This window comes from Cavia porcellus, unplaced genomic scaffold (assembly GCF_034190915.1).
Source record: "Cavia porcellus strain 051 isolate PalLab524CR breed Dunkin Hartley unplaced genomic scaffold, mCavPor4.1 scaffold_25, whole genome shotgun sequence".
Taxonomy (NCBI): Eukaryota; Metazoa; Chordata; class Mammalia; order Rodentia; family Caviidae; genus Cavia; species Cavia porcellus.
The window spans coordinates 44,846,458-44,873,954 of NW_026947508.1; the positions used below are offsets into that span (position 1 = coordinate 44,846,458).

A 27,497-nucleotide genomic window follows, 5' to 3' on the forward strand; every position below is an offset into this window, starting at 1 on the left:
ACTTTCCAAATGTAATTTTATATGACTGAACTAGCATTTTTTAAATGTAATTTTTCTGTTAGTACTCATAAAAGAGAAGAAATGTACTAGTAATTTAAATGGCATAGGTGGTATGATTTGTAAAAATTCTTTAGAGGCAATCATGAATATAAAAATTATTAACAATGACGTAATAGTTAACAAAAATCTCTTGTCATCTTTCCATTTCAGACAAGAAGATAAGCCAAACCCATGTTAAAAAAAACCTATATATTCTTTAAAATATTTCATTTTAGAAATATCTTATTTTTAGAATTTGTTTCATTAGATAATTCACATTTTGTAACACTAAATTGACTATGTGTGGCAACCAAACTTTTAAAAATCTGTATACACTAAATAAGTAGCTTGTAAGAGTGAGTATTTGTAGATAACTGTATATAAGTATACGCCAAGGAATCACAGAACAGGAAAGGATTCAGCAACAGAACACATAGTGCCAAGGCTCAGACTTCAATGTCTTAAGAAGGCAATGATTTCTTTTAATTCTTAGCTCTCATAATTGAGATACCAAGAATATGTAAAGTACAACTAATTCAAAGAAAGACCAAGGAGAACATTAACACTGGTAGAATAATAAGAAAGATCCAGTGCATGAGAAAAAAAGGTTTGGTAAAACTTTCTAATGTTGCTCTTTTGGGCAGGCTTGTCAACATCACCTCTGTATAACCTGTTTTTTTCTAACAGGAATTTCATATAGATTGTATTTTGACAACTGTATCTGAGTTAAATGTGTACTTCCTGAATAGCATTAATCAGATTAATGGGGGAAAACAGGATTTCCTTATCCCACTAATGCTTTGAATCAGATGTAATACATATACCATCATGTACCAGGCAGTCATGATCTTAGGACTAGGGTACTAGTATGGGACGTATCCAAGTCATTATAGATAGAAAGACAGACAGATAGATGGAGAGATAAGATAGAGATATATAATATATATCTGCATATATATATACTTATAAACTGCTGATTTTAAATGTTTTCAAAGGACATTTAAAAAAGGATAATTTATTTTTGAAAATAATGAATATTATATTATATACAGTTAGTCATCATGTACATAGACTGTCTTTTTCTCAATCCTAAAGGTCATTACCTTTTATCCCTTCCCCCTTTTTCTTCTTTTTAGTACTATTGGGAAAGTATTCACAAGTGCACTGCTGGACAATGCTGAGCAGTAATTATGATTTGCTGACAAAGAGATATGAACAATTACTGGCCCATTTTGAAACCCTACACTAATAAAGTCATTAGATGCTGCCCTTGCCATGATCCTTCTAAAAGCTTCTGAAGTTACAAGAACACAAGGCATTGTTTGCAGGGACAATTGCTGCTGGCAGAACACAAACCTTGAGTTAAACCATGCTGCAAATTGATCTTGACATTCTGTTAAGACCGCCACTAAAAATCAAAAGCAGAGGAGAAAAGGAGAAAATGAGTGGGTAGGATGTAATCATGGAACAGGAGGGGTTCCTCCTCACCTTCTCTCCTCCCTCTTCACAAAACAAACCAGGGAGAAAATGACAAACTCTCCTGGTGTTTTGGAACCTTTATTTTAAGGCATTAATAAAGCCCTTGACCTGGGATGTTTAGGATGACAATACACTTACTTTAAAAGTACTGAAGGAAAATGTTGCATTAAAGGAATAAAGAAGTTTGGGGGAAATCTGGCATGAAGGTTCTTCGGAAGTCTTACTACTCTGATCACAACGTGTGCATCAGTTTTATCAGCTACCTCTGTAGAATCCCTATTTGCTGTTGAGGGAGCAACTGAAAATTAGCACTTTGTGTGTCTCCATGCAGACCCACACCTGGGCTGTATTTGCTGGATAGAATGAAGTGCAGGGTTAGAGTAACAGGTCAGCTAGGCTTCAGCCAGCATGAACCACTGAGTGATTTGGAATTAAGGGTAAGCTACTGTGAATATGGTCAATTACTGAGACAGAAAGTACAGATGAAGACAGTCTATTGATAATAATTACTGTAAGTCAATTAACTCTTGACAAAGATTAAGTAATATGGAAAACCAGCTAACAAGACCTGTCATAGCAGCACAGGGCAGCAGTAGAAGTTTGCAGTAACCTGAAATACTGCACCAAAGGGCACTAAAAGCTAATATATAGACAGTAGAATTTCTGTAAATATTGGTTCCATGATTATATCCTGTGTACAGAAAATTTAACACAGTGCTCTAAACATGTTATATGTGATCTGTGTAACCCAGGCACTACCAGACATTCCTACAGAACTGTTTGCAGTTACTCTGAATACTGCTTAGAAATACTGTACAATACAGTACAATGTTAATACTTTGTAGCATATTACTGATATGTGAAACATTTTCACCTTAGGAACTTACATATAAGCAACTAATTCTTTAGTGTTCCTGAATTCGCATTTGACACTTAGTCAAGTTCAGTATCTGATTTTAGGTTTTTAGAATTAGATAATCTAGCTGGGGATTTAGCTCAGCGGCATAAGCGCCTGCCTTGCAAGCAGGCAGTCGTGAGTTCGATCCCTGGTACCGATAAAAATGAAAAAGACAAAAAAAAAAAAAAAAAAAAGAATTAGATAATCTATACCAGCACCTGTATTTGCTTTGTGGGCTCCCCTGGTTAGAATGAGATGTTCACTAATCCACTTACAACTAGCCAATGCTGTAATTTTCTGTGTCACATACGTGACACAGATTTCCTTGGTAAGTCACTTCAGTTACGAACCCATTCAGTAAGGAGGGCACCTATATCAATGTTTTCATAAACCCAGTGTGTGTCCAGGTAACTTTAGTAAAAGCAAAACACTGCATGGTGCCTAAGTATGGTATTACTTATGGTTTATTTGATGCTACCCAACTGAAATGTGCCTAACAGCTCAGCATTTCTCATGTAGCACTTTGGTCCCATGGACATGTTTAATTTAATCAATGCTATTACTACTGCAGAAGGTTCAGTACCATCCAGAAGAGCCCAACTTGGAAGGCTAATTGCTTATGGGGTATTATAGAGTCCTGATGAAGAAGCAACTATAGAACCACTCGGACTTAGGCAGGTGGAAATTCAATCCCTTTCTGGATGGCCTGTGGAAACATGGGACATATCAACATAGGGATAAAGATTTGTGGCTCTACAGGACCAAGAAAAAAACAAGACATCCAATTGGGTGCTTTTAATTCATTTTGCAAGAACACTTTAGATTTATTAGTCCTAGGGGTATTAATGGCTACAGAGGAAGATGACACAGTTGGAGAACTGTGGCAATGTTCCCAGTGCTCTTACTATTATCCAAGCTGATTCTCTTTTACATTTTTTAGTAAGCATATTAGAGATTATTTATTACTAATACTTTTAAAAGAAACTGTGTAAAGCAATGAGATTATAGACATAGTACCCTCTGGGAGATGACAGCTTGACAGGCAGATACACAATAATCATATGATGTACTAAATGCTATTAGTACAAGCTAGTACAGGATAGGGGTATTACAGAATCATGGTACGTGTATTTTAACACAGTCTGAAGCAAGCGAAGGATGGGAAAAGGCAAGGCTTCTTGAAAGTAAAAGTTTTCCTAAATTTTAAGAAATTTTTCTTTTATAGCTAAGACCTAATTCACTAGAATGTAATGTACTTGAAATATTTTTATTGTACTAGTTAAATGGCTTTCTACACTAAAAAAAACCACCTGGTCTCTGCTTACTGCCTATTTATAAACATATGCCAGAATTGGGATGAATAATTTAAAAAATTTCTTTGAATCTGCCCATCCCAGTTGATTGAGTTTAATCCTTGATCTAGTTCAGATCATACAATGGCTAGCCAGCTCTCTCTCCTTTCTTTTCTCTACAATTATCTCAACCACTGACCCTTCATTCCAGATACTAATTATGATGCTTTAAATACCACTACCTTTTTACAAAACATAGAAAAATCTGAAACCTAATAGACTATGAATACCAATACAAAAATCTTCAAATAGAATAAAATTCTAATTTTACCTTTTTGTGCATCATTTTCTTTGAAGTCCTTCTTGGACTCCCTTAGATACAGCAAGTCACTATGAAATTCACAACTAAAGAGCCTGCACATAGCTCATATTATATATAAGCTCTGTCTGTTTTGTTTACTGTACTTTGAGTATTTTCAGGGTTAAGATTGTGTCTTGTTCAACTTTATATCCCAAGTTCATAGCACTATTGCTAATTCATATTAAATTTTCAGTAAGTGTTTACTAAATGAGTAAACATGAAAGAATATATACTTAAGATATTTTTTGGTTGCATCCAGAAAATACTTAGCTTTGTTTACTGTTAGCTATCTCTTTTTACCTCTTTTATTTACAGATATATAGCCTACCATGTTTCTATCAAGATCACTAATCTAATGGTCAGTTAAATCATGATCCTGAAGCCAGGCAGAGTGGTGCACATTTGTGATCTCAGTGCTTGGGAGGCTGAGGCAGGAGGATCACAGTGAGTTTGAGGCCATACTGGGCTACATAGTGAGTTCACTGCCCATCCCCCACCCCCACCAAATCTTGACATCCCACTCGACATGGCTGTTAAGAAGACTACAGAATTTTCTAGGAAAGAAAGCCCATTTAAACACATAATACTGTATTTATAAGCCCAACATTCTTACTTGGAATTTGATATATATATTATTGGCTAAATATGGAACTTCTTTCTTGTAGAATTTTTTTCTTGCTTTTACTTTTTTTATTAGTATACATTTGCAGCACATAATTATGTTCCTTGTGGGGAGTTGGTGGATGTACAAAACACACCTTAAATCTTTCTTAACCCTTTCCCTTCTCTCTCAATTCCCATTAACATTTTTTCTCTTAGAACATTTTGAAGTGCCTTATTCAATAAGACAAAATAAATCCAGTTAGTGGGAAGACAGACACTAATCATTATTGCTAAAGTTTGATGTCTTAGTTCATATTTGAAATGTTCCATGATCAATCTAGAAATTTTATATAGACATGGATCTAAGCATTCAGTTTAGAAAGAAAGCTTTGAGAAGCATTTTGAAGTGGAAAATCCAAATGATTGAATCACAGGCGCTATGACAGTCTATAGAAATTTCCTTTTTTTGTTTTAGTTACAGAAATTAGTATACTTAGTTTATTATAACCAAGTGACCCTCTAATTATATTTTGTTCAGCAAGTTTCTTTCCTGTCTTGGACATCAATCTTCAGAGATATAAGATCAAGTGAGAGACCTAGAAAGCAACTAAAGTTGCACCAAGGCTAAACAGCTCAGAGGCCTGGAATTCTATGGATTTATATAATTCATCTGAGCTAGGGGGACCAACAAGAACTAGCCACTAGCAATTTATTTACAAATTATTACATCTGTGATAAAGAAATCACAGGTAAGAGAAAATCTCGGGCAATAATCTTACTTCTGATGCCTAGAAATCTCTTCTGTATTTCACATACTAATATGTTACATTTCAGCTCTCTAGTAATATTTAAATGCAGCATAACAACTTTTGATATGTAGATCACAGATCAATAAATATTTGTGTAAGCAGGCTTCTACTGAATTGAAAATGAAAGTTGGAGGTTTTGTTAGTCAAAGTTAAAAACTCAAATGAATGATGAAATCAATTTCCATGATAAACAACTTTAATAAATGTGGCATTAAATATCCAAGAAAGATCATCAGGAAAGACAATTAGACAATTTTATTTAAATAAATCTATGATAAGTGGTAAGAAAATTGTGGCTAAGCTAAATCCTTTTTGGAGGAAATGTATCAGCCTAACTAAATAATTCTCTTACAGTTTCATATACAAATGGAACTCACTTTCACTCGCTTTTGGGACTATGCCATTATATTAATTTTTATCTTTTGTAAAATAGGTATTTTTTTCATTTGCCTTAACAATGATAACAGTGCACCTCTACATTAAAAGTAACTATATCATTTTGTTTCTTTAGTATAAAGTAACACGTAAATTCAAAATTTTAAATTTTTAATATGAACAGAATTAGATTTTGAATGTCAAAATTATCTTAAATTCAACAAATGTTTCCATTTTCTTTCTCTGTAGTGCCCATTTGCAGTTCCTCTCCTTGTTAAACTGAATTCCTAGATGTTTCTATTTTGCCTTTAATATCATCTTTTTATTTTCACAATATCTAATAATGTTTTTAAAATGTAGACAAATATCATACCTCATAGTCAGTCCTGCACTTCATTGAAAAATAGCTCTAAAGCCTTAAACAAGGGTTTTATTTAGTGTTTTTAAAAAAGTGTCATAAGGAGTTAATAGGACACAGCTGTACTGGCTCTTTCTAATAAGCAGCTTCTGTCGCTTTGGTCACCACAGGTGTCTCTGTAACCTGCAAACTCTTATTACTAGTGTATCAAAGTTGTGGTACTTAACAGACTTCTTTAGTAAAACATAACAAAGCAATTACATGGCTGTTGATTGCCAGTCATAAAAAAGAATCCTCAAACACTGTTTTTCAAAAGGAACTACACTGCAATTTTTTGTCATTGTAAAATAAAAGGAACTAAGGAATTAAATGGAGGATAGAACAAAATAACAGCAGGTAGCCTGCTGAACTTAGCCACTACAGATGGTTTAGAAATAGTGTTTCCTTCTCCATCAAGTTGTGGATAAAAGGAAAGGAGGAGATTCCTTACTGCCAGTGAATGGCAAAAGATTTAGCCAAGTCTCCTGTCTATGTATTTTGCCTCATGAAAGACCTTCGATGCTGCATTTCTATCTGTTTTTGGCACTGCTTTCATCACCTTTAACTGAGTGTGAATAATAACCTGATTTAATTTAAACAAATACAGGTGCTAAAGGTTTTTATTTATGTATAACAGGGAACATTTCCAAGGCAGAACGAAGTCATCATAGGAAATTTCCTAACCATTTGCTTAAAGAAATGAAGTATTAGATGAAGAAATTGCTTCAACATTCTTTTGCCTCACATTTAGAGGAAAAATCAGCTTTCTATTTGGATTCAGACTGCATAAAACAAGGTCTGCATAATGATCAAAAATTCAATGAGCCATAGACAAATCAGATTTCTAATTGTTCTATAATTGCTTAAGTTATATAACTACAAAAGGATTCTTTGAAATGAATTAATTTAATCTCCCTGTTTATAAGCCAGTAGCCTGTGATTATGACTGTGTTAACACATTCAAAGTAACATCATGGGATGTTATGGCTACTTGTATAACTATATACAATGAAAATATATTTTAGATGGGAAACTCAAATAGGCAAAATATGAAAGAATAACTCACCACTCATAGATATTATGATTAATCAACTAAAAATTACACTGAAAGTATGAGATTTTTTTCCTATTGAGAATATGGATGCATTGCTGTGTGCAAAAGAATGTGTGCAATAAAGCGACTACATCAATTAGCATATGCTAGAGTTAAGCTATTACCACACCACTGGACTGATGCAAGATGTCTTGCCTTCTTCATTGATGTTATTTAAAAAAATAAGCTTACTACTAGGATTATATATTAATTTGCTTTGTCTTTTATGAACATCATAATAACAATGATTTTCAAAGAAAACCCCATACAACATATTAGAAATAAAGACTATCCCTTATTGCAAAAAAAGATGAACAAAGTGATGTATTTTTATTTTCAGGTGATTTTTGAGTTTAAGAAGAGTCTGTTTAAATTAAGGTATATTTTCACAATTGTAAATAACTGCATGTGCTAGCTTCTAACAAGTAGTTTTTATCTAACAAAATATAATAGAAGAGAATTTAATGCTGAAAATGAAAAATGTTTATGACAAGAAGCCAAACACAATGATGACTTTTTAACTTTGTAAACAAAAGTTCAACTTTTAACAAAAGTATTACCTTGCTCTGTTGGCATCCTTTGTCAGATCCCAAGCCCAGGTTATAAAATTTTGACTCAGATAAGAAACAATGGATTCAGCACAAAGCATTTGTGAGCAGAACACGTTGGTTAGTACACTTTCATCATGGTGGAGGTAGATAGCAAGAAGCTTTCTCTGAAAAGGTGAGAAAACATGGATCAATTAAAATATCCACTAATGTAAGATTTCTTGAATTTTGTAGAGGCATAATCAGTGTATATCAATAGCAAACACAGAAAAGTTAAACCCTATTCCCTAAGAATACTACATACTTGCAGTTCCTAAAGCATCTATTGGCAGGAATAAATCTTGCTTTTTTATATTCTAAAGGGGCTAGGATGGTTATATTTAACCTTATAGATAGATATCCCATCTCGTATTTCTGTTAACACCTATAGCCTATTTTGAACAGAAATAATAACAGAACTGCCTTTTCTTTAAAGTGGATTTACCATTTTTTACATTTAACTCAAGCTTTTGTGTTGTGAAAACATTAGCTCTGCACTCTTCAACTACACAGAGGAAAAAAAGACTAGATGGCCAAATTCCTTTTATACATATTTTATGTTTTTAATCAGATTGAATAGTCTATTCCATTTGAAAGGAAAAGTTACAAAATGAAGGTTTGTTCCACAGTAATTTCAAAGTCCATACATGTTCTCATATTAGTCCTTGTGAGCATATAATATTTAATTGCCTTTTGAAAAGATAGAATTATCAGTCCATGAGAATTCTTTATAGATTGTTTCAGAAAATGTCTAATCTGGTTTCTCACATGGAAAATTCATTTTTCCTTTTTCTCATGGTGAAATTTTGCCTTTAAGAAGAAGAGAACATCTGTTCTCTTTAAAACTCCTCTGTCATGCTTGGATATTCAATAAAATAACTGAAACAAAAAATAAAATTGAACATGCTAGTTTGCAATATTTTGGCTTTAATGACAATGATGAAAGTTTCTAAATTTTTGTTGACTAACTTCTTGTTGCTATGTTATAGAAGAGCTGAGTTTAAGAATGATCACAATTATCAGGAAAAGGAAAAAAAATTTATATTAAAATAACATACAAACCAATCTGAAGTTTTGTCAAAGAAAAATTTCAAGGAAGCTTTAAGATCTTTCCCTTCATGTTAAATAAAGATGTGATGATAGTAAATGAAAATTTACTATATGGGATTTTAAACGAAAAGACACTTATAGAGAAATATAAAGCTCACGCTAATGAAAGACTTTAAGCCTAATGTTTGGAACTATCCTGATCAAGAATTCAAATTATAATAATAGAAAAGTAACCATTAAATAGATGACTAGAGCTGGGGATTTAGCTCAGTGGCACAAGGGCCTGCCTGCCTGGCAAGTGCAAGGTCATGAATTGGACACCCAGTACCATAAATAAATAAATAAATAAAAGTAGAGAGGTAGATTTAGATATCAAAAGCATCTATTATAATAAGACATGTTCTTAATTATTTTTGCAACTATTATGTATATTAATCTCTGGAATAAGCCTGTCAAATAATACTCATTCCACTATGAGGAAACTGACTTGTCCTAAATTCTAGAGCTAATTTGTTAAAAGTACAACGGGGATTGAAACCTGGATTGTCTGAATCTAAGTCTAGTGTTCTTTCTCTGATATTACAGTGAAGGCAGGAAATCAACCACCCTGCATTCAAGACATGTGGAGCTTTCACACAACTTGAAGACACCAAACTGCAGACTGCTTAAAACATCAGTACTTCTGAACTTCAGAGACAGCACGCAATGGGAACAAGGACAGGACTCCTGTGTATAAATGGTTCATCTGATTCCACCCTGCTTCTGTGTGTTCATTCATTCATTCATTTATTCAACAAGCCATTTGTTGAAATACTCATTGTGTCAGACCCAGCAGGAAACACAGGCGATAAAATGGTGAACAAGAAAGCTCAGGGTTCCTTCATCTGTGTTGACGTCTGAAGATAACAGTAGCTGGGCTTCTAGGAAGTTAATAATCAGATACATTGTTGGAGAGATACTTATCTAGTAAATTCAATTTATCCTTTAAGGCTCAAAGCAAATGCCTCTCTGAAACCTTCCCCAATTCCCTCAGGTAGAGTTAAGAGCTTCCTTTCTAGGGTCTCCAGCTCTTCCTATTAGTATTATAATTATTTACCAGTTTCCCCTATACACTATATCTCTCAAGGGCCGGGACTGGGCCCTCATTCTGTTTTCTTTGCATTCTTATACTAGCATAGATTCCATCCAGCTTGTTTCATGAAAGAAATGTGAACGCTGATATTAACTAAAAGTTCCCCATCTCCCCAGGCAAAAATAGCAATGACAATGTTTTGAAAATCAGTTTTAGTAAATGAATCAAGAATCTGTGGCTTTAGGGAAAGGATGGTGAACCTTGCAGCACTAACAAATTCAGAGCTCTTCTTAGGAGCTCACTAGCTGAACAGACAGAGGGATGTCAGCCTCTAATTCTGCTTCATCGTATCTCAGCAACTACATTTAATGAGACACTGGGAACAAGAGAGCTGTCCACTTTTAAATCAGCATATTTCTAACCAAACAATAGCAATGGCTAAATCTTTAAAATGCCCATTTCTCTCAAGAACACTGCAATACAACATTTAGACTTTGAGAAAGAGATTAGTGATTTACATCACTATCTGACTGATTTCATTTAAATGCTCTTCCAAACCAAACACACATGTGCTGGAGAGACTACTAAGAAGCCCAACATGCAAAGTTCCCTATAAGTGCAGCCGACACTGTTGACTGAAACTAAACTTGGAAATCCAGGGCACTAATGCACTATATCAAGTAATAAAACAGCATCTCTTTGGCAATATTTAATTTTAAAAGAAGAAAGATGCAGGCGAAGATCAGGCACTGTCTGTTTTGGAGGATCAACCATTCTGCATTTCAAAGCATTGGTCCCTGCAATATCCAGGTTACTGTGCTAGAATCTGGACTATTATATCGCAGTTGTGAGAGGGAGGGCAAAGATGTGTTTACTCAGTGATTAGGCCCTTAGAAAAAGCCTCTAGCTCCTAGAGAGACAGCTCACCACTTATTCATTTGGGCCAATTCACAAAGCCCAGGAAGATTAAACATCCATGCTGAGAAGACAAGGGAATGCAGACTGTGAAAAAGAAATAAAAATTCTTTAAAAACTCTGAGATGACTTCATTATTTTTCCACAAGGAAACTTTAGGAAAGTGTTTAGTTAGAGAAAAACCCACATTGACCTCTCTCTAAACCCTTAATCTTTCCTTTGTGGTGGCACTGCTTTGTGGTAAGCGACTGGCTCGCCTTGCCCCTCTTTTCACTGGAAGCTGAGAGAAAAAAGCCTCTGGAGAAACAGTTTTCGTTCCAGGGACTCAAACCCCTGACACTGTTAAACATGAGATGCCAAGAAAACACACTTAAAAAAATTCCCACTTTACGCTCCAAACTGGAATGTGAAAGAGAAGGAAGATGATAAACAGAGTATCAGAAAATGTTTAGGCTAGGAATACTCCCACAGTAACCTTCAAAAAAGAAACCTAAAAGAATATGGTCTTTGTGCCATAATAAGATTTCAACAAGAATGTTTGATTCTATTATAATAAAGTAATCAAAATATACAGAGAATAATATGCAAATAGCACTAAATTGAGGCTATAAAAATCTGATTAAGTTACAGGCACAAGTAAATGAGCTCCACACTCAGATCTCTGACTGTCTTAGTGAGCTGAGTTAAGCACAGGCCAAAATAGTAAGAATTGAATTCAGCAAATCAATCAGATTGGGAGAGTTGAAACAGCAAAGTAATCATAAAACTGCTACTGTACAGAAAGAGCATGTAGTACATAGAAACAGCATCACAAAAATGTTTTGTTTTCTATCATTATAACCAGTTTTTCCTTTGATCCATTAACAATTTTAGTTCAATAACATTTACTGAGTGTCATGTGTCAGATATTGAGAATGCAAAGATGAATAAAAAGGTTTCTTTGCTCTTAAAGATTAGTGGGGTGAGTATGTGGGGAAGTAAACACGTCATTGTAGCACTGCATAACAAGTTATACTACTGGGACATTAAAATATTCTATTTTATTTGTCCTTTCTATTTTGGCAGAGAGAGTTATGTCCGGTAGACCACAAATGCAAGCAACCCAGCTTCATTATTCTCTATGATATAGGTGTTAGTAATACAGTGTAACTATGACAGAATAATCTCCAAGCTTTAAAGTGACCAGGGGGAACATGGTATGCAAGGACTACACACAAACTAGGTAACCTATTTACTATGTCAGGCCCACAGTAGGTATACTGAGTAACAGATAGCTGTTAGGATGAAGATTTAGAACTATCCATGGAAAATAAAGGGTTTTCACAGCAATTTCAAGATAAATGACAGCCATGAAAATGTATTAAAGAGTAAACAGCTCCTTCATCTCCTCTACTGGCAATAGTATTGGGATAGTCATTGTGCTTTCAGTGCCCTACTTTCTAATCTCTACATTCAAATCCAGAAGGTAAGGTACTAAACTGATGCTCAGGAAATGCTCAGTTGTGTGACTTGGTATTGAGTTATGGTATTTAAACACTCAGTATCACATAATCATAGAATATGCGAGCAGGCAGAAAGAAGCTGTACCTCACAATAAGCCAAGCAGAGTAGACAGGAAGTATTTGCTGTGTTTCTTTTTGAGCAGCAGAACATTCAACATTTTGTGTTCAATGATTTTAAAGTTGATTTGACAATTTCTTGGTAGTTTGCAATTTTTTTCAGTATAAGAAATACAGTATAAAATAATTTCATTAGTGCAATTTGGGGCCTGACTTTACTTCTCTCCTTCTCATTTGATCTTTTTTCTTCTCTGTATCATCACCATAATAATCAAAATTGTTAGTATCATTATTCTTTTGTTTTGGTTTTAAATTTGGTAATGGTATCTTGAAAACAACCTTAAGGCCCATACTTTTTCTTCTTCTTTTTTTTCCCTATTTATCTTTGAATAAAATGGATTTTTTTTTTTAAAAAAAAGGTAGAAAACTAAGTACACTTGGTGATGGTTTATCAAAACAACGGGTACACTGAAAAAAACCCCATAATTTTCTTTATCAAGATTTAGCAATTATTAACACTTTGTCACATCTACTTTATCATTCTTTTTATACTTTTTTCCCTGAAACATCTAAAGCTATAGACATCTAACACTTCCAACATAAATACTTCAGTGTCAGTTTCCTCCTAAATTTAAAATTAGCTTAACTTACAGAGAAGTCAATTGCTTTGTCCTCATAAATTCAGTCTAAGTATCACCTTTACAATGAAGTGATGCAAACATCAGCTCATCTGATATTTATGACTAGTACATTGAATCATCTCTATTATAGAACTCATGACCACTATTTACTAGCCTTATCTACTCACCATTCCCATCTGGGTAGTGTTGAACTTTGATCTTGCACAGAAAGATGAAGTAATTTTCCCAGGGTCTGTACATCTGGGAGGTGCCAAAGCAGAAATTTGAATCCATATGGCTTCATGCTGCCCTCTCTCTGTTCTCACCATCACTTATTTAGAGTTGTGGTTGGTGCTACACTAGACCTATGAACATCTGTATGAATACTATTGTGGAAGTGAGCAGTATATAAAGCAATCCAAATTAGATGTTCAATTGAAAACGGTTTTAAAAAAAAGCTACAAAAATCATTTGGTGGGAGGTATGGGGAAAATTTGAATATGGATTCTACATTAGGTAATGTTTTTGTAGCAATATTAAATGCCTTGGGCATGATAAAGACATAACAGTTATATTTTGTTTAAGCCATTATTTTATTATTTTTAAAATTAAGTTTATTGGTACAATTTAGATATATACAAGGATCACATTCACATAGGGAAATTGCACCTATCCATGATATATCCTGTTGCCTCTTTTTTTTTTATTTTTAAAAATTTTATGTTATAAACACATAAAATTTCAACTCTTAAAATAGGCTAACTATAAAAAATCCATAGACATGACAGAAAGTGACAGTCCATGGAACTATATCATTAATCTGTTAAAATAAGAAAAGATGCATTTACAGTTAGTTTTTAGATGGTGGAAAGATCTCATAGTCTGAATCACACTTTAGCAGATTATAATCACCTTTCACCTGAGGCAAATAACCAGATTGGTCACTGAGAAAGTACTACCTTATACATCTGGTTAGTGCAAAAACAGAAGACCTATATACAAAAGAAGGTATGGAGTTTGTTTGCGGTGATGCTACTCTTGTGTTTATGCAAAAGGGAAGAAACGACCTATACTGAAAACACGGTTCAGGCCATTGGAATGTACAGGAGACAGCATACAACATTTAGAACAGTGTAACCACACATTTGCCTAGAGGCCAAATATACATATACTTGATATTCAACATAGAAACTGAAGTCGTAGTAAGTAATTTGTCAAGTTTTTTTATTGGTTAAGTTTTTATCCTCTATCTACTTACTTATCCACCTACATATGTAATTTTTAAAACAGAAATACAGACACAGACTACATGGTATTATACAAATTGCTTTTTTCATGCAATATACCCTGGACATCACTCTGCATCAGTACATACAAAGTAGCTTTACTCTTTTCAATGGTTCTATGATATTTCATTATACAAATATATCATTATTTATGTAAGTGGCATTTTAGTAATGCATATTTATTTCCAATTTGTTTTATTTATTTATTTATTTATTTATTTATATTTAAGGAGAAAAAAACAGAGAAAGGGTACAAGTAATACAAAATTTAAAAAATATACAGTAAGAAATCACTAGTTAAGAGATTACATATTCTCATCTTAGAAATAGTTGTTCAAGTTACAAAATTAAAGCATATAAAGTGGACTTTCAAACAGTGAGACTGCAAACAGTTTTGTTCAGTGATCCAAAAAAACTCAGTAACATGGTTATCCATTTTATACACTCAAACATATATGCAGTTATAACCTTTAGAGCACCTTCTTTTCTTTTCTTTTGTACAATGACAATTACACATTTTGGGTTTTATTACTTCCACAGTTCTTATTACTTTTTTTGAAAAGAGTAAAACCAAATGCGACATATCAGAAGAGAGTCAGTCAAATCAAAAGGATGGACATAATAGATAATGTAAAAAAAAATACAAGGTGATCAACAATGGTTACCATACTGCCTCTTGCTATCTTAAGAATCAGTTATAATAAAATTGAACAAAACAGTAGAGAAGACAACCAAAACATTGGAGACTTTACAGGACTTTAAAAGAAGATAATAGTCAACCAGAATGGGTGTCATAATGGATATTATTGTCTTCACAGTTGTGGCCTATACTTTCGAACTTGGTACTATCAAGCAAAGCAGAATAGGGGAAAATCAGTCAAAACAAGATGGTGAGGGCAATACAGGGTTTCAAATCAAGTTAATAGGAAATCAAAGTAGGTTACTATACTGTATCCTGCTATATTTTTATTTATTTTTCCCTTAATTAAAAAGATGAAAATAAAGAAGTAAATAATTGAAAAAAAAAGGAGGGGGGATTGAGATAAAAGAGGGCATAACAACAGAACGGCGCAGGTCAAAATATAACCATTTAAGCAAAACAGTGTTTCACCTCAAGATATCCTGACATAAAAGTAGTTACCATAGTGACTCTTTCCTTGAAATCTTTGAATATAACTTCATATACTGTAGCACCAAACATATCAAGACACTGTAAAACCATTCAAGAGAATGACATTATTACAGGGTATTTAGAACCAGCTAACAGAAAATGAACGATGGTTTTTGTATAATCTCCCTATCTATAAAAGTTTTTGTTTATATTATCACATATAATAAAATCCAATAAGATACAACATGTTAAGACCATTGGAGACAGAAGAATAAAAGCTTGATGGGACTTCAAAACAAGATGATACTAAATCAGCACTAGCTATTATGATGTCGTTTTCTCCAAAATAGCTGTTCCTACCATCCAATCTTCTCTGCCTCATTTCCATTGAGCTCTTTTTCTGTTGTTTGTTGTCAGTTTGTCTTCTTCATTTTGCTTTCTGCTCCATTCATTGTGGCCTCTCTGCCACTGTTTCTGGAATCTTGGTAATTTTCTTTTTTTAGAATGTCCTGCAGTATTCTCTGTAGAGTTGAATTGGTAGTTGCAAATTCCCCTAGTTCTTCTTTATCTCGGAAGCACCTTGTTTTTCCATCAATTTCCAGGGACAGTTGTACAGGATATATCAATCTTGGCTGGAGGTTATTATCTTTCAAAGCTTGAATTATTTCTCCCCATGCTCTTCATGATTTGATGGTTTGTGCCGAGAAGTCTGTTGCAATTCTGATGGGTGTTCCCTTGTAAGTGATCTGTTTCTTGTCTCTGACAGCTTTTAATATTCTGTTCTTATATTGGATTTCTGGAATTTTGATCATTATATGCCTGGGTGTAGCTCAGTTTGGGTTTAGGTGGCTGGGGCCCTGTATGCCTCATACATCTGAGTATCTTTACCTTTTGCTAAATTAGGGAAATTTTCCTGGATTATTTCTGTGAATAGCTTTTGTAGTCCATTTGTTCGTGTCCCTACTTCTTCTTTTATGTTCTTAATTTTTTTTGTGTGTGTGTCTTTTTCTTTTTTTATCAGTACCGGTGATCGAACTCACGACTGCCTGCTTGCAAGGCAGGTGCTTATGCCGCTGAGCTAAATCCCCAGCCCCATGTTCTTAATTCTTAAGTTATAGATCCTCTTATCATCTTCTAGCCTTTGTATTATTGCTGTTTGTTTTTTTATTATTTTTAAGAAGTTTTTCATTTCATGCTCCCATATTACGAATCTGCCCTCCAGTTTAGATAATCTATCCTTAGTTTCTTTCAAGCTATATGCTAGCTTTCGATAGAGTTTTTAGTTTCCTGGTAATCTCTTTGAATCTCCTTCATGTATTCTATGTTTTCTCTATTTTCTCCATCAAACAGTTCTCCCCGTTTTTTCTGTTCTTCCATTCCACCATCTGTTTTTTCTTGGGCGGTGCTTAGCATTTCTCTAACTATTCTACTTATATCTTGCTTTATGTTATTAATAACTTCATTCCTAAACTTGTCTATGAGGCTCTGGAGATATCGCTTTATGTCTATTGGTGCCATGTCTGCTATTGCATGCTTCTCAGGACTGGGGGCCGAGGACCCTTTCTTGTTGCTCCCTCTTCCCATATTTTTTGTTCTTGCTATATAAGCCTATATAGGAGGCCCAGTTTCTTTCTTTGGCAGTTACAGTTTGTTTGAATTGCACTGACCAGGTGTTCCCGCCCACTGCAGTGTACTAGAGAGACACAGAACTGGGCAGCCTCTGCTGGGCCGGCCTCTCCAGGTCAACCTACCAAAGGCTTCACTGCTAGGGTGCACCTCCAGGCACTGGGACCTGGTTTGGGCTAGCCTACTGGGTCTTAAGTCAGCGGCATCACCCAGGCCAAGCACTGCCCACCAATCCTGCTTGAGAGGGGAATATACGCCTGAAGACACTGCAGCATCCTGTTCCAGCTAATCTGCCCGGTCCCAGTATGTCCTTTGCTGAAGCCTCCTACTCTGTGGAAGGGTCTCCGATCTGCTCATTCACCGCAGGTCAATGCCCGGCTCCCGGCCAGTCCCGCTCTCAACTCCATTCACCGCTTTCCCACTCCCAGAGCTTTCACACCTCTCTGCTTGCTGTGCTGATTGGGATGCAGCAGCGGCTGCAGGAAATTCAAATCACGGCTGCCAGTGGCATGGGCTCCAGCTTCCACGCTGAGACCTTATCTGTTCCTGTTATAACATCAGGATTGCATTTCCAGTTGGCTTCTCTTAGTTTAGTCCATTCCTGGGTCAGCAGGTGTATCTCCCCTTGCTTAGGGCTTCTTGCTTGGCATCATTCCTGGGTTTTATGTGTGGTTTCTCAGAGAGCCTCCAAAGCTGCTGCTATCTATCTGCCATGTTCTCCCGGACAATTTTTATTATTTAAACAATACTGTAAATTATCTCATTTTTCATTTGTACAAGTACATATGTAGAAACATTCTGTTATTATGGAAAATGAAAAATGATGTATTGGTTTAATTTTTATTATGAATACATGCAGATCATTTCATATTTTATGAGTTATTTTTATTTCCTTTTTTGTGAAATACCTTTTTATACTGTTTGCCTATACAATGGTTGTTAACTTTTCCATACTGATTTTTTAGAGTTCTTCATAAGTATATATTTCACAGAAATTAGTTCTTTGTGGTATATGAATATTTGATATTGTTCTTTTTAAAATTTGGTTATGTACTCCTAGATGGGTACAGGAAAAACAAGATACTAGAAAATGCATATGTTTGAAAAGATACACAGAATTGAACATGTAATAAAATCTAGAGCCAAAAAGTTTGCAAACTGTATTGTGGTATTCCTGTACCATGGCTTTCAAATCATTGCCTGATATTCTATAACTACACAGATACAAATATATCAATCTGTCACCAATTTTTCTGAATCCATCATTCCTGGACTTTTGTGATAAGCCTTTCCTCTGCCACTTCTCTCTTCTAGTTCTACCTCCTATTCCTCGCTTATATGTATTCTATATGCCAAACAGGGCTATACATTTCTCTCTCTGTATAGATATAGATATAGATATAGGTATAGGTATAGGTATAGATATATATATAATCCAAGTCTCCAAGTCTGCCTGATTTATTCAATATCAATCTAGTGTAAACAACCTGTCTCAAATATGTTTTCTACACACTTCAAGGACATTTATATATACAGTATTAAATTCTTATTAAGCAATATTATGAAGTATTACATTCCCAAGGCTCAACTGTAGAAATTGAAGCCCAGAGAAGTAGAGTAACCTGGTTAATGGTACATACCAATTAGTAATAATTTGTAAATGGGAAGAAGCCTAAATTCAAACTTGATTAATTCTACTATCTTATACTATTATTTCTACTATACCTCTTATTATTTTTAAGTGAAAATATTTAGAGATAGAATAGATTTAGAATTACATGTGAAATACCTAGAGGTCTAATTCAACTTTTCATCCTTTTAAACTAGCTATTATGAATAAAAATACTTTCTAGAATCATAGAGAATCTTTCACAAATACGGATAAAGTCCTGGAGGGAAATCATCTTGCACATGATACTTTAATAAATTTCACTAACAATGTTTGTTCAAATATGGTTTAAAAAGCTGATGAATAGCAATAAACTAGGATGAAAGTTTTACATGGAAACATATTTTAAAACTAACAGATCTTTGATTACTTTAAAACTAATGAAATGTGGTTGTTTAAGAGTTTTATAACTTTAATTAGGAAGACATGATAACTAAGTTGGAGAATCAATCAGTAGGACATTCTAAGTGGTGCTAACACCACACTGTATAGTAGAAACAATTATAGAGCTACATATTTGGTATATCTGTATTTTTATTTTAAAAAATCACTTTTTTCCAGGTGTAGTGGCACATCCCTATAATTCTAGCACTCAGGAGGCTGATGCAGAAGGACTGCTGTGAATTCAAGGTCAGCCTCGACTACACAGCAAGACCCTATCTTACAAAATAAAACAAATTATGTATATCAGCTTTATGAATGACATATTATTTGTAAAGTTATTTTAAAAAAACTTTAAAAAGTAACAATACTGGTTATTTTCAGGTTTGGAATTAATTATGTGGTAACTCATTTTCCTCTTGAAATGCATCTGCATTACTTTCATTTAAACAAGTATTATTTGTATAATGAGGATTTTTTTTTTCAAAAACATGTTAGCATTGCAGGTCCTGTCTTATACATGTGCAAAATGTACACTTTTAAATTGAAACTGAAAAGATAACAAGATGAGCAGACTGGCCATATTCTCCAAAGCTCAAAGTTAATTTGCGTTACTGGATGGTGCAGTGCTAAAAACTAACCAGGTACAACTGTGGCCTTAGATCTGTGTAGAATTTAGTTTTCTTAAATGATATCACATTTAGATTTCATTCAACCTGAGGCAGTAGAAATAGTACTATTTTAAAGAGACTGATTTTTAAAAAAATACATAATAAAACAATAAATAACAAGCACTGTTAAAGTGAAGCATTCACTATAGTGATGGAAATGTTCTCAGAGTTTTCAAGATTTCTTCCAGGAGCAGTTCTGAGAGCTAGTTCATAAACTGAATGAAAAAACCAGTTTTGTCATTTATACCTTTCTCAAATTTGTCCAAAGCTGCTCAATGGCATGTCCTATCTTAGCCATGGAGCTGGGTGCATTTATGGATAGTATTCCATTTAATCCATAAAACGACGATATGAAGAAGCTATTATCATCATCTCCTTGCTTTTTGTTTTTCCCCCACATAGATACAGGCTCATTACTTACTTGGGGACACAGAACTACTATGTAGAAAGTAGGGACAGAACACTAGCTTCCTTATAATATTTTTAAAAAGCATTGTGTCTGAAGTTCAGATATAGGAACTGTAACAGGATTACTAATGTCTGGAAAAGAAATAATCCTTCACATGGCAGATAAGTCCCAGAACTGGGATTTTTATTGTTGTTTATTTTTGTTGCTACAAATGTCTAATTATTATCTGCAGTAGGTATGACAGGTAAAGACACTATCAGGAGAAAAAGAATCTTTGAGAAATTACAATAATCATGATATAGGCCAGTGGTAATTCTTTTGCAAACCTCATTAAGAAGAATAACCATCCACTGTCACTTAGCCAAAGAGAAAATATAAGCCATAAGTGCCTGCCTTGCAAGTGCATGGTCATGAGTTCGACACCCAGTACCAAGAAAAAAAAAAGGTTAAAAAAAATTTAAATGCCCACAACTGAGTATCACAGTTGTTTTTACACCTTGTCGCTCACTGATCTTCTCAGCCTCATCCCTTGCAATGCAAATCTCTGGCTTTTTTTTTTTTTTTGCTACAGAAACACCAAACTGGTTGTATTTTCTTCTGTTTAGAACTGTTAAGGACAAAGGTACATCCTTTAGAAACCTTTCCTCTGAACTTTTTTCCTGTAACATAAAATATTGTATGAATTTGTCAATATTATTTTATCTTTTCCATTAGACTGTGACATTATGAAAGGTAGAAAATCTGTCACAAATCCTTAGTGGGTATGGGATAAATATTTATGGCCCTCAACTAAATGAGCATCTTTCATAGTTAAGAACAAGGGAATAAAGTCATAAAGCTGATCAATATGTTATCAGATGTCAAAAATGTGTCCTAACATATTTAAATACAAGAACTTAGAATACCATCTTTGCTTAAGTTGGAACTCTTAAACAGCACTGTGAATTCCTCAAGAAAAAAGGGAGAAACAACTATGAATGCTATCACCAAGAAGTACTCTCAAATGAAATCAGTGTGAAGCAGTTTTCATTAAGATGGATTGAATGTGGCATCGTGAGAAACACTTTATCAAATGTAGTGTTTTACTTAGTGATTAACTATATACCAGTTGATGAAGCTTCCCAAATCCTTTGTAATCCCACCACTCCAATAAACATTTAATGAGTATATAAGTTCAAAAAGCCTAGCGAGGATTTAAACCTTCAATCTTGTTTTTATTTACTCTTGGAACTCAATTTCTCACTTCCAGTGAAGAAAGCCGGTGCTTGAGGCTCATCTGTTGCCCTGGTAAAATTAATGTGCCTCCCATAGTTTAAATTAAACATGTGACATTTAAGATGAAAGAAACTTTGCAAGAGTGCCACAGTATCAGTAATACTTACCTTGAAATGTTTGAACATTAATGGTTTTCTTAAAAAATGATTCAGCAGGAAAATTTTAAAAATAATATTGAAATAGATTTATCTTAATTCTCAAAGGTAAATTCTGAAAAGTTGAGATGAAGTTTGACAATGGAATTCTGCAGGACAGTAAGCATGAGTGAAAACTAAAGCGTGTGTGTGAGTGTAGTGTAGACCCTACTTATATTGGAACATGCGCATTCTTATTTGTACTCTACTTATTACTGCTGCATCTTTGAATAACATATAATTTTCTGAGTTTTCTGATCCCTCCAATGGGAATACAGACTAACCGTTCCTATCTCACTGATTTGCTACAGGGTTAAATGAGATATATACAGACAAATGTTTTATCGGTAATATAGCATTCTATAAATCTGAAGCATTGTTCCTATTACAATATTCTTCTTAATCAACTGAAAGGAGGTGTGTACAATTTGCCTGATGACTGTAATGAATGTGCCAACTTAGGTTTAATTTGGCATAGTTTACCCATAATGAGATTAAGTTTTCAGTTTAGGGACATGTAATAAACTACGTATAAATTATTCGTCTCTAACTTGGAAAACAGAATCAGGGAGCAAGAAAAAAAATGTCTTGAGTAAGGGGAAAAAGATAAAAGACATTTTAGCAGCCCAAAGAGGTAATTTTTGAATGTATTATGAAGCAAAACATTTAGTTACATGAATCAATAGTTTTCATCTGCTAAAACATCTAGACACTAATAAAAAGCAATAAATTGTTTCATTAGTAATATCTAGGAGGTAATAAACAAGAGCTTATGTTCCTTGGGGGATTAACAGTCTGAACAAATCTAAGTGCCAATTTACTGTACAAGATACTTATGCAAAAGTTCTTTTGTCTGTAATATACTGTATATTTAAGTGTCTACATTTAAAGCTATACGGTGTGAACCATACATAGTGTATCTTACAGACACTTTTGAAAGGGTTTAAAAACTATCTATTCCTATCTCGCAAGTTTAGGTTATGAAAATCCCTGACATTTGCTGTTTACTTCAACTGCTTAGCAATTCTGCTACAAAGCTGAGGCAGACATATCCAAATACACTCTTATTGAGTAATAATTTGAAAATTTGATGATTTAAGTATATAATTAGATACTTTTTCAATATTTATGTTTGGATATGTTTATATCCTATAATAATTACTTATTTTAAACAGTAGCATGCCCATACAACAGAAGATTCCATAATTATGAAACAGCCTTTACTCTCACAAGACATTCTTACGAAGTTTTTTTATCTGAATCTAACAAACGGTTTACGAAATATACATCTTTCAGGAAAATACAGAAAAGTGAAGAAAAGATAAATAATATCATGCAGAAACAGACAGACAAATCCAGAATTCGGAACAATCTACAAATTATTTGGCTGAATTTCTATCTTCCTGTTTTTAAAAATCTATTTAAGAGGAAAAATAAAGACACAGAAAAAAAAAAAAAGCAAAAGAGACAACCAAACAACAAATCCAAAACAATAACAGTATAGGTTTACAAAACAAGATGATAGAAATTTAACAATGGTTTGTAATACTGCATTTCGCTATCTTCAAAAGGGTTGCCTAGATTACCAGATAAAGAAATGTAGAACTGATCTAATCATGAGTATTGACTATTGTTTTCCAAGAACTATAATTAGTAGTAATTTTAGCTTTCTTATGTGTATATACATATACACACAAATTTATGATTTTTCCTTCTCTTTTCCTTATTTCCTCTTTTCCCCATCCTATTTACTTTTCCTCTTTGAGCAGTTTCCTACCTTTACACAATATTTGTTGAGATTCTGGATAGTATTTACTCTTTCAGTTTCTTACACTAGGAAGACAACATGGCATTTACACATGTAAGTTTGATTTATTTCAGTAGCGTATCAAGTCATGTCCATTTACTTATAAAAACCTCGATGCAATCTTCCTTGATAGCTGAGTAGTACTCCATTGTATAAAAATATCACATCTTTTTTATCCTTTCCTTGATTGATGGACACTTGGGTTGTTTCCACAATTTGGCTATTACAAATTGTGCTGCTATTGACATAGGTGCCCATATACCACTGTGGTATATTTTCAATTCTTCTGGGAAAATGCCCAGAAGTGGGATGGCTGGGTTGAATGGAATCTCTAATCCTAGCTTTTAGAGGAATCTCCATACTAATTTTCAGTGGTTGTACCAGCTTACACTCACATCAACAGTGCAGAAGAGTTCCTTTTTTGGGGCTGGGGATTTAGCTCAGTGGCATAAGTGCCTGCCTTGCAAGCAGGCAGTCGTGAGTTCGATCCCTGGTACCGAAAATGACCAAAAAAAAAAAAAAAAAAAAAAGAGTTCCTTTTCCCCCAAGCCCCTTCAGCATTTGTTAATTGGTTGACGTCTTGATCTTGGCCATTCTTTTTGGAGTGGGATGGAATCTCAGTGTTGTTTTAATCCAATGATGCTGAAATTTTTTCATATATTTATTTGTCATTTGTATTTCTTCATCTGAGCAGTGTGTATTCACACACTGTTTTCTTAGTCTCACCTGCATTAATTTCTGCTCTGATCTTTCTAATTTCTTTCATTTGTTGGGCTTTGGGCTTGACTTGCTCTTCTTTTTCTAGAAGTTTAACGTGTAGCATTAGGTTATTTACTTGTGTTCCTTCCATTTTCCTGATGTAGGAGGTTAACACTATAAATTCTCCTCTGAGGACTGCTTTCATTGTATCCCACAGGTTCTGGTAAGTTGTATTTGCATTTTTGTTTGGTTACAGAACTTCCTTTAATTCACCCATGATCCATTGGTTGGTTAGGAGAGTGTTATTTAATTTCCATGTTTTTATGAGGTTCTTATGGATTTTTGTTGTCATTCCAATTTTATTGCACTATTGTCAGATAATATGCATGGAATTATTTCAATTCCTTTGCATTTACTTAAGCATGTTCCGTGGGCTGATATATGACCTATTTTAGAGAATGACCCATGTGCAGCTGAGAAGAATGTATATTCTGATGTTGTTGGTGGAACATTTGGGACATATCTACTAGGTCCTTTATTCACAAATTTGATTCAGTTTTGTTATTTCTTTGCTGATTTTTTGTTTGCTTGATCTCTTTGTGACAATGGGGTGTTAAGGTCCCCTGTTGTGACTGTATTATTGCTTACTTAATATTTCATGTTTATTAAGATTTTTCTTACATAACTGGGTGCTCCCATATTTGGTGCATATATGTTTATGATTGTAATTTCTTCCTTTCCAAGTTTTCCTCTCCAAGTATGTAGTGACCTTTTTTTATTATTATTATCTCTTTTGGTTTATCTTATTCTTGGTTTGAAGTTCACATTGTCTGCAAACAGAATAGCTACCCCTGCCTTTTTCTGGATTCCTATTGCACGGAGTATTGTTTCCCATCCTTTAACTTTTAGTCTATGATTTCCTTTTGAGTTAAATGTGTTCCTTGTACATAGCATATTGTTGGATTTTGTTTCTTATTCCACTCTGCCAGTCTGTTCTTTTTATTAGTGAGTTCAGACCATTTACATGATAGTTATAACTGATATGTACTGACTTATCCATGCCATGTTATCTTTCTGTTACTGGTTTTCTACTTTTTCAGTTTAATTGTCTGCCCTGATTAATGCTTTTCTTCTGCTGTTGTTTTGGAATTGTAGTTATCTTTGTCTCTTTCTAGAGTATCTTTCAATACTCTTTGTAGTGTTGGTTTGGCAGTCATGAATTTCTTTAGTTGTTCTTTTTCATGCAAGAATTTTATTTTTCCATCAATTCTGAAGGACAGTTTTGCATGGTACATCAATCTCGGTTGAAAGTTGTTCTCTTTAAGGACCTGAAATACTTCACTCCAAGTCGATCTTAACTTAAAGGTTTGTGTTGAGAAGTCTGCCATGATTCTGATAGGATTTCCTTCATAGTAAGGACAGCTTTTAGTATCCTGTTAGTATCCTTTTAGTATGTCTGACAGCTTTTAGTATGTTGTTCTTGTGCTGAATTTCTGAGATCCTAATTATTATATGCCTGGATGAAGATTTATGGCTAATTGGGGTTTGTATGCCTTACTTATCTGTTATCAGATCCTTTTCCAAAGTTTGGAGAAGTTTTTGATACTGTTTCTGTACATAGTCATCTTATGTTATTTGTGTTGACTCTTGCTTTTTCATTGACAACTATCAGTATTATATTGTATCTCTTTGCATCATCTCGCAGCTGTTGAATTGTTTCCTGGTTCCTTTTTGTTTATAGGAGATCTTTCTTTTCATGATCATAAACTTGCATCCTGTACTTAAGGTCTGAGAGTCTACCTTCAGCTTCACTCAAGCGGTTTTTCCAGCTTTCAATGGGATTTTTAATTTCCTGAATATTCTTTTGAATCTGTTTCACGGATTTGTAATTCTGTCTTACACTGTTCATTCAAGGTTTCCATCATATTCTTAAGTTCCTCTATTTTACTTTATCTAGATCTTCTTTAGATACACTCAACATTTCTTTCATAATGTTTGTCATTTCTTTTTTTATCTGAGATTTTATTTCTGATCTAATTTCCTCTACAACTTCATGGAGCTGTTTCTGTACTTCACTTGCTATCATTTCAAAAAGTTCAGTTGTGTAATTTCCAGCATCTTCTCTTTCAGTGTCTCCTGGGTTTGCTCTAGGTGGGCTGAAGGACTGAGATTACATCTTGCTCTTTCATTTTGTCATTTTCCTCTGGGACCAGTGCAGCTGGCCAGTCACCCTATCGATGGATTGTGCTGGACAGTTTCAAATCTCTGATATTCCTGTGGCTAGCCGAAGCAAACCCCCAAACTATGGCACTAGAGCCTTGTACTCTGTGACCTGGGAAGTTGGCTGGGTGTTCCTCTAATGGACTGTTCTGGGTTGCACTTGGTTACTGAGCTGGGCAGAGCTTGGATCCTCCATGCAGCTAACAAGGATGTACCACTGGAGTGTATCACTTAGGCCTTGTGCCAGGCTGGGTGGAGTTCAGAACCTCCTGGATCCAGGCTGCTAGCAGGGACCACATCCCTGGAGTGTTGCTCTGATGGGGCCATGTGCCTGGCTGGCAGGAGTTCAGAGCTTTGGAACGCGCCACTAGCCTGGGCACCCATTTGACTTAATTTCTTCACAAAGCAAATGTCATTAAAAAAAAAAAAAAAGACACAGTTCTTGCTCAAAAATACGTAAGAAATCTAATTGTTAAATATATATATATATTATGTTTCTTGAATAGACTGTGGTAACAAAACAAGATAGAACAGCTAAAAATTCATTCTGGGACAATTGATAAAATTTTAAAATGCACTAATTATTAAATAATGGTAGGGGATTATTGTTAATTTTATTTCACATGACACTTATATTGTAATTTAGTAGGAAAATATTATTTTTGCAAAATGCATGTTGAAGTTTTCAGGGGTAGAGTAAGACATTATTTCTAGTAGTACCTTGGTAGTTGTTAATCTGTTCTGGGATCAAAAATGAGTATCCACAAAGATGAGTAGTAAACACACTGTTTTTGCTGGAAAGGTTAATGAGTCACAATGTAGTTGACACTGACAATTTCTAGTTTGTGAGGCAAGTACCTAACAAATGAACTAGGGTCACATTTTTTCTTCAAAATGTACCAAATTTGATGAGTTTCACAGCAGTCACATACCAAGATATGACTGTACTATGAAATATTTTTGTAAAAATTATGAATACATGAGTATACTATGTGTTTAAGTTTAATAACTTCAAAAGTTTAACTGCTATAAACATAAAATCATTTGAAATTTTAACTAT

General features: G+C 34.2%; 1 protein-coding gene across 4 annotated transcripts in view; it reads right to left on the reverse strand.

Annotated features, from left to right (window-relative positions):
• Positions 1-27,497, reverse strand: part of Faf1 (Fas associated factor 1) — a 459,740-nt gene that overhangs the window by 107,105 nt on the left and 325,138 nt on the right. For all 4 annotated transcript variants that reach the window (XM_063236491.1, XM_063236490.1, XM_063236492.1 and 1 more), the window contains one exon: positions 7,907-8,061. In XM_063236491.1, coding sequence (XP_063092561.1) covers positions 7,907-8,061 — 155 coding nt within the window. The remainder of the gene's footprint in view (positions 1-7,906; positions 8,062-27,497) is intronic.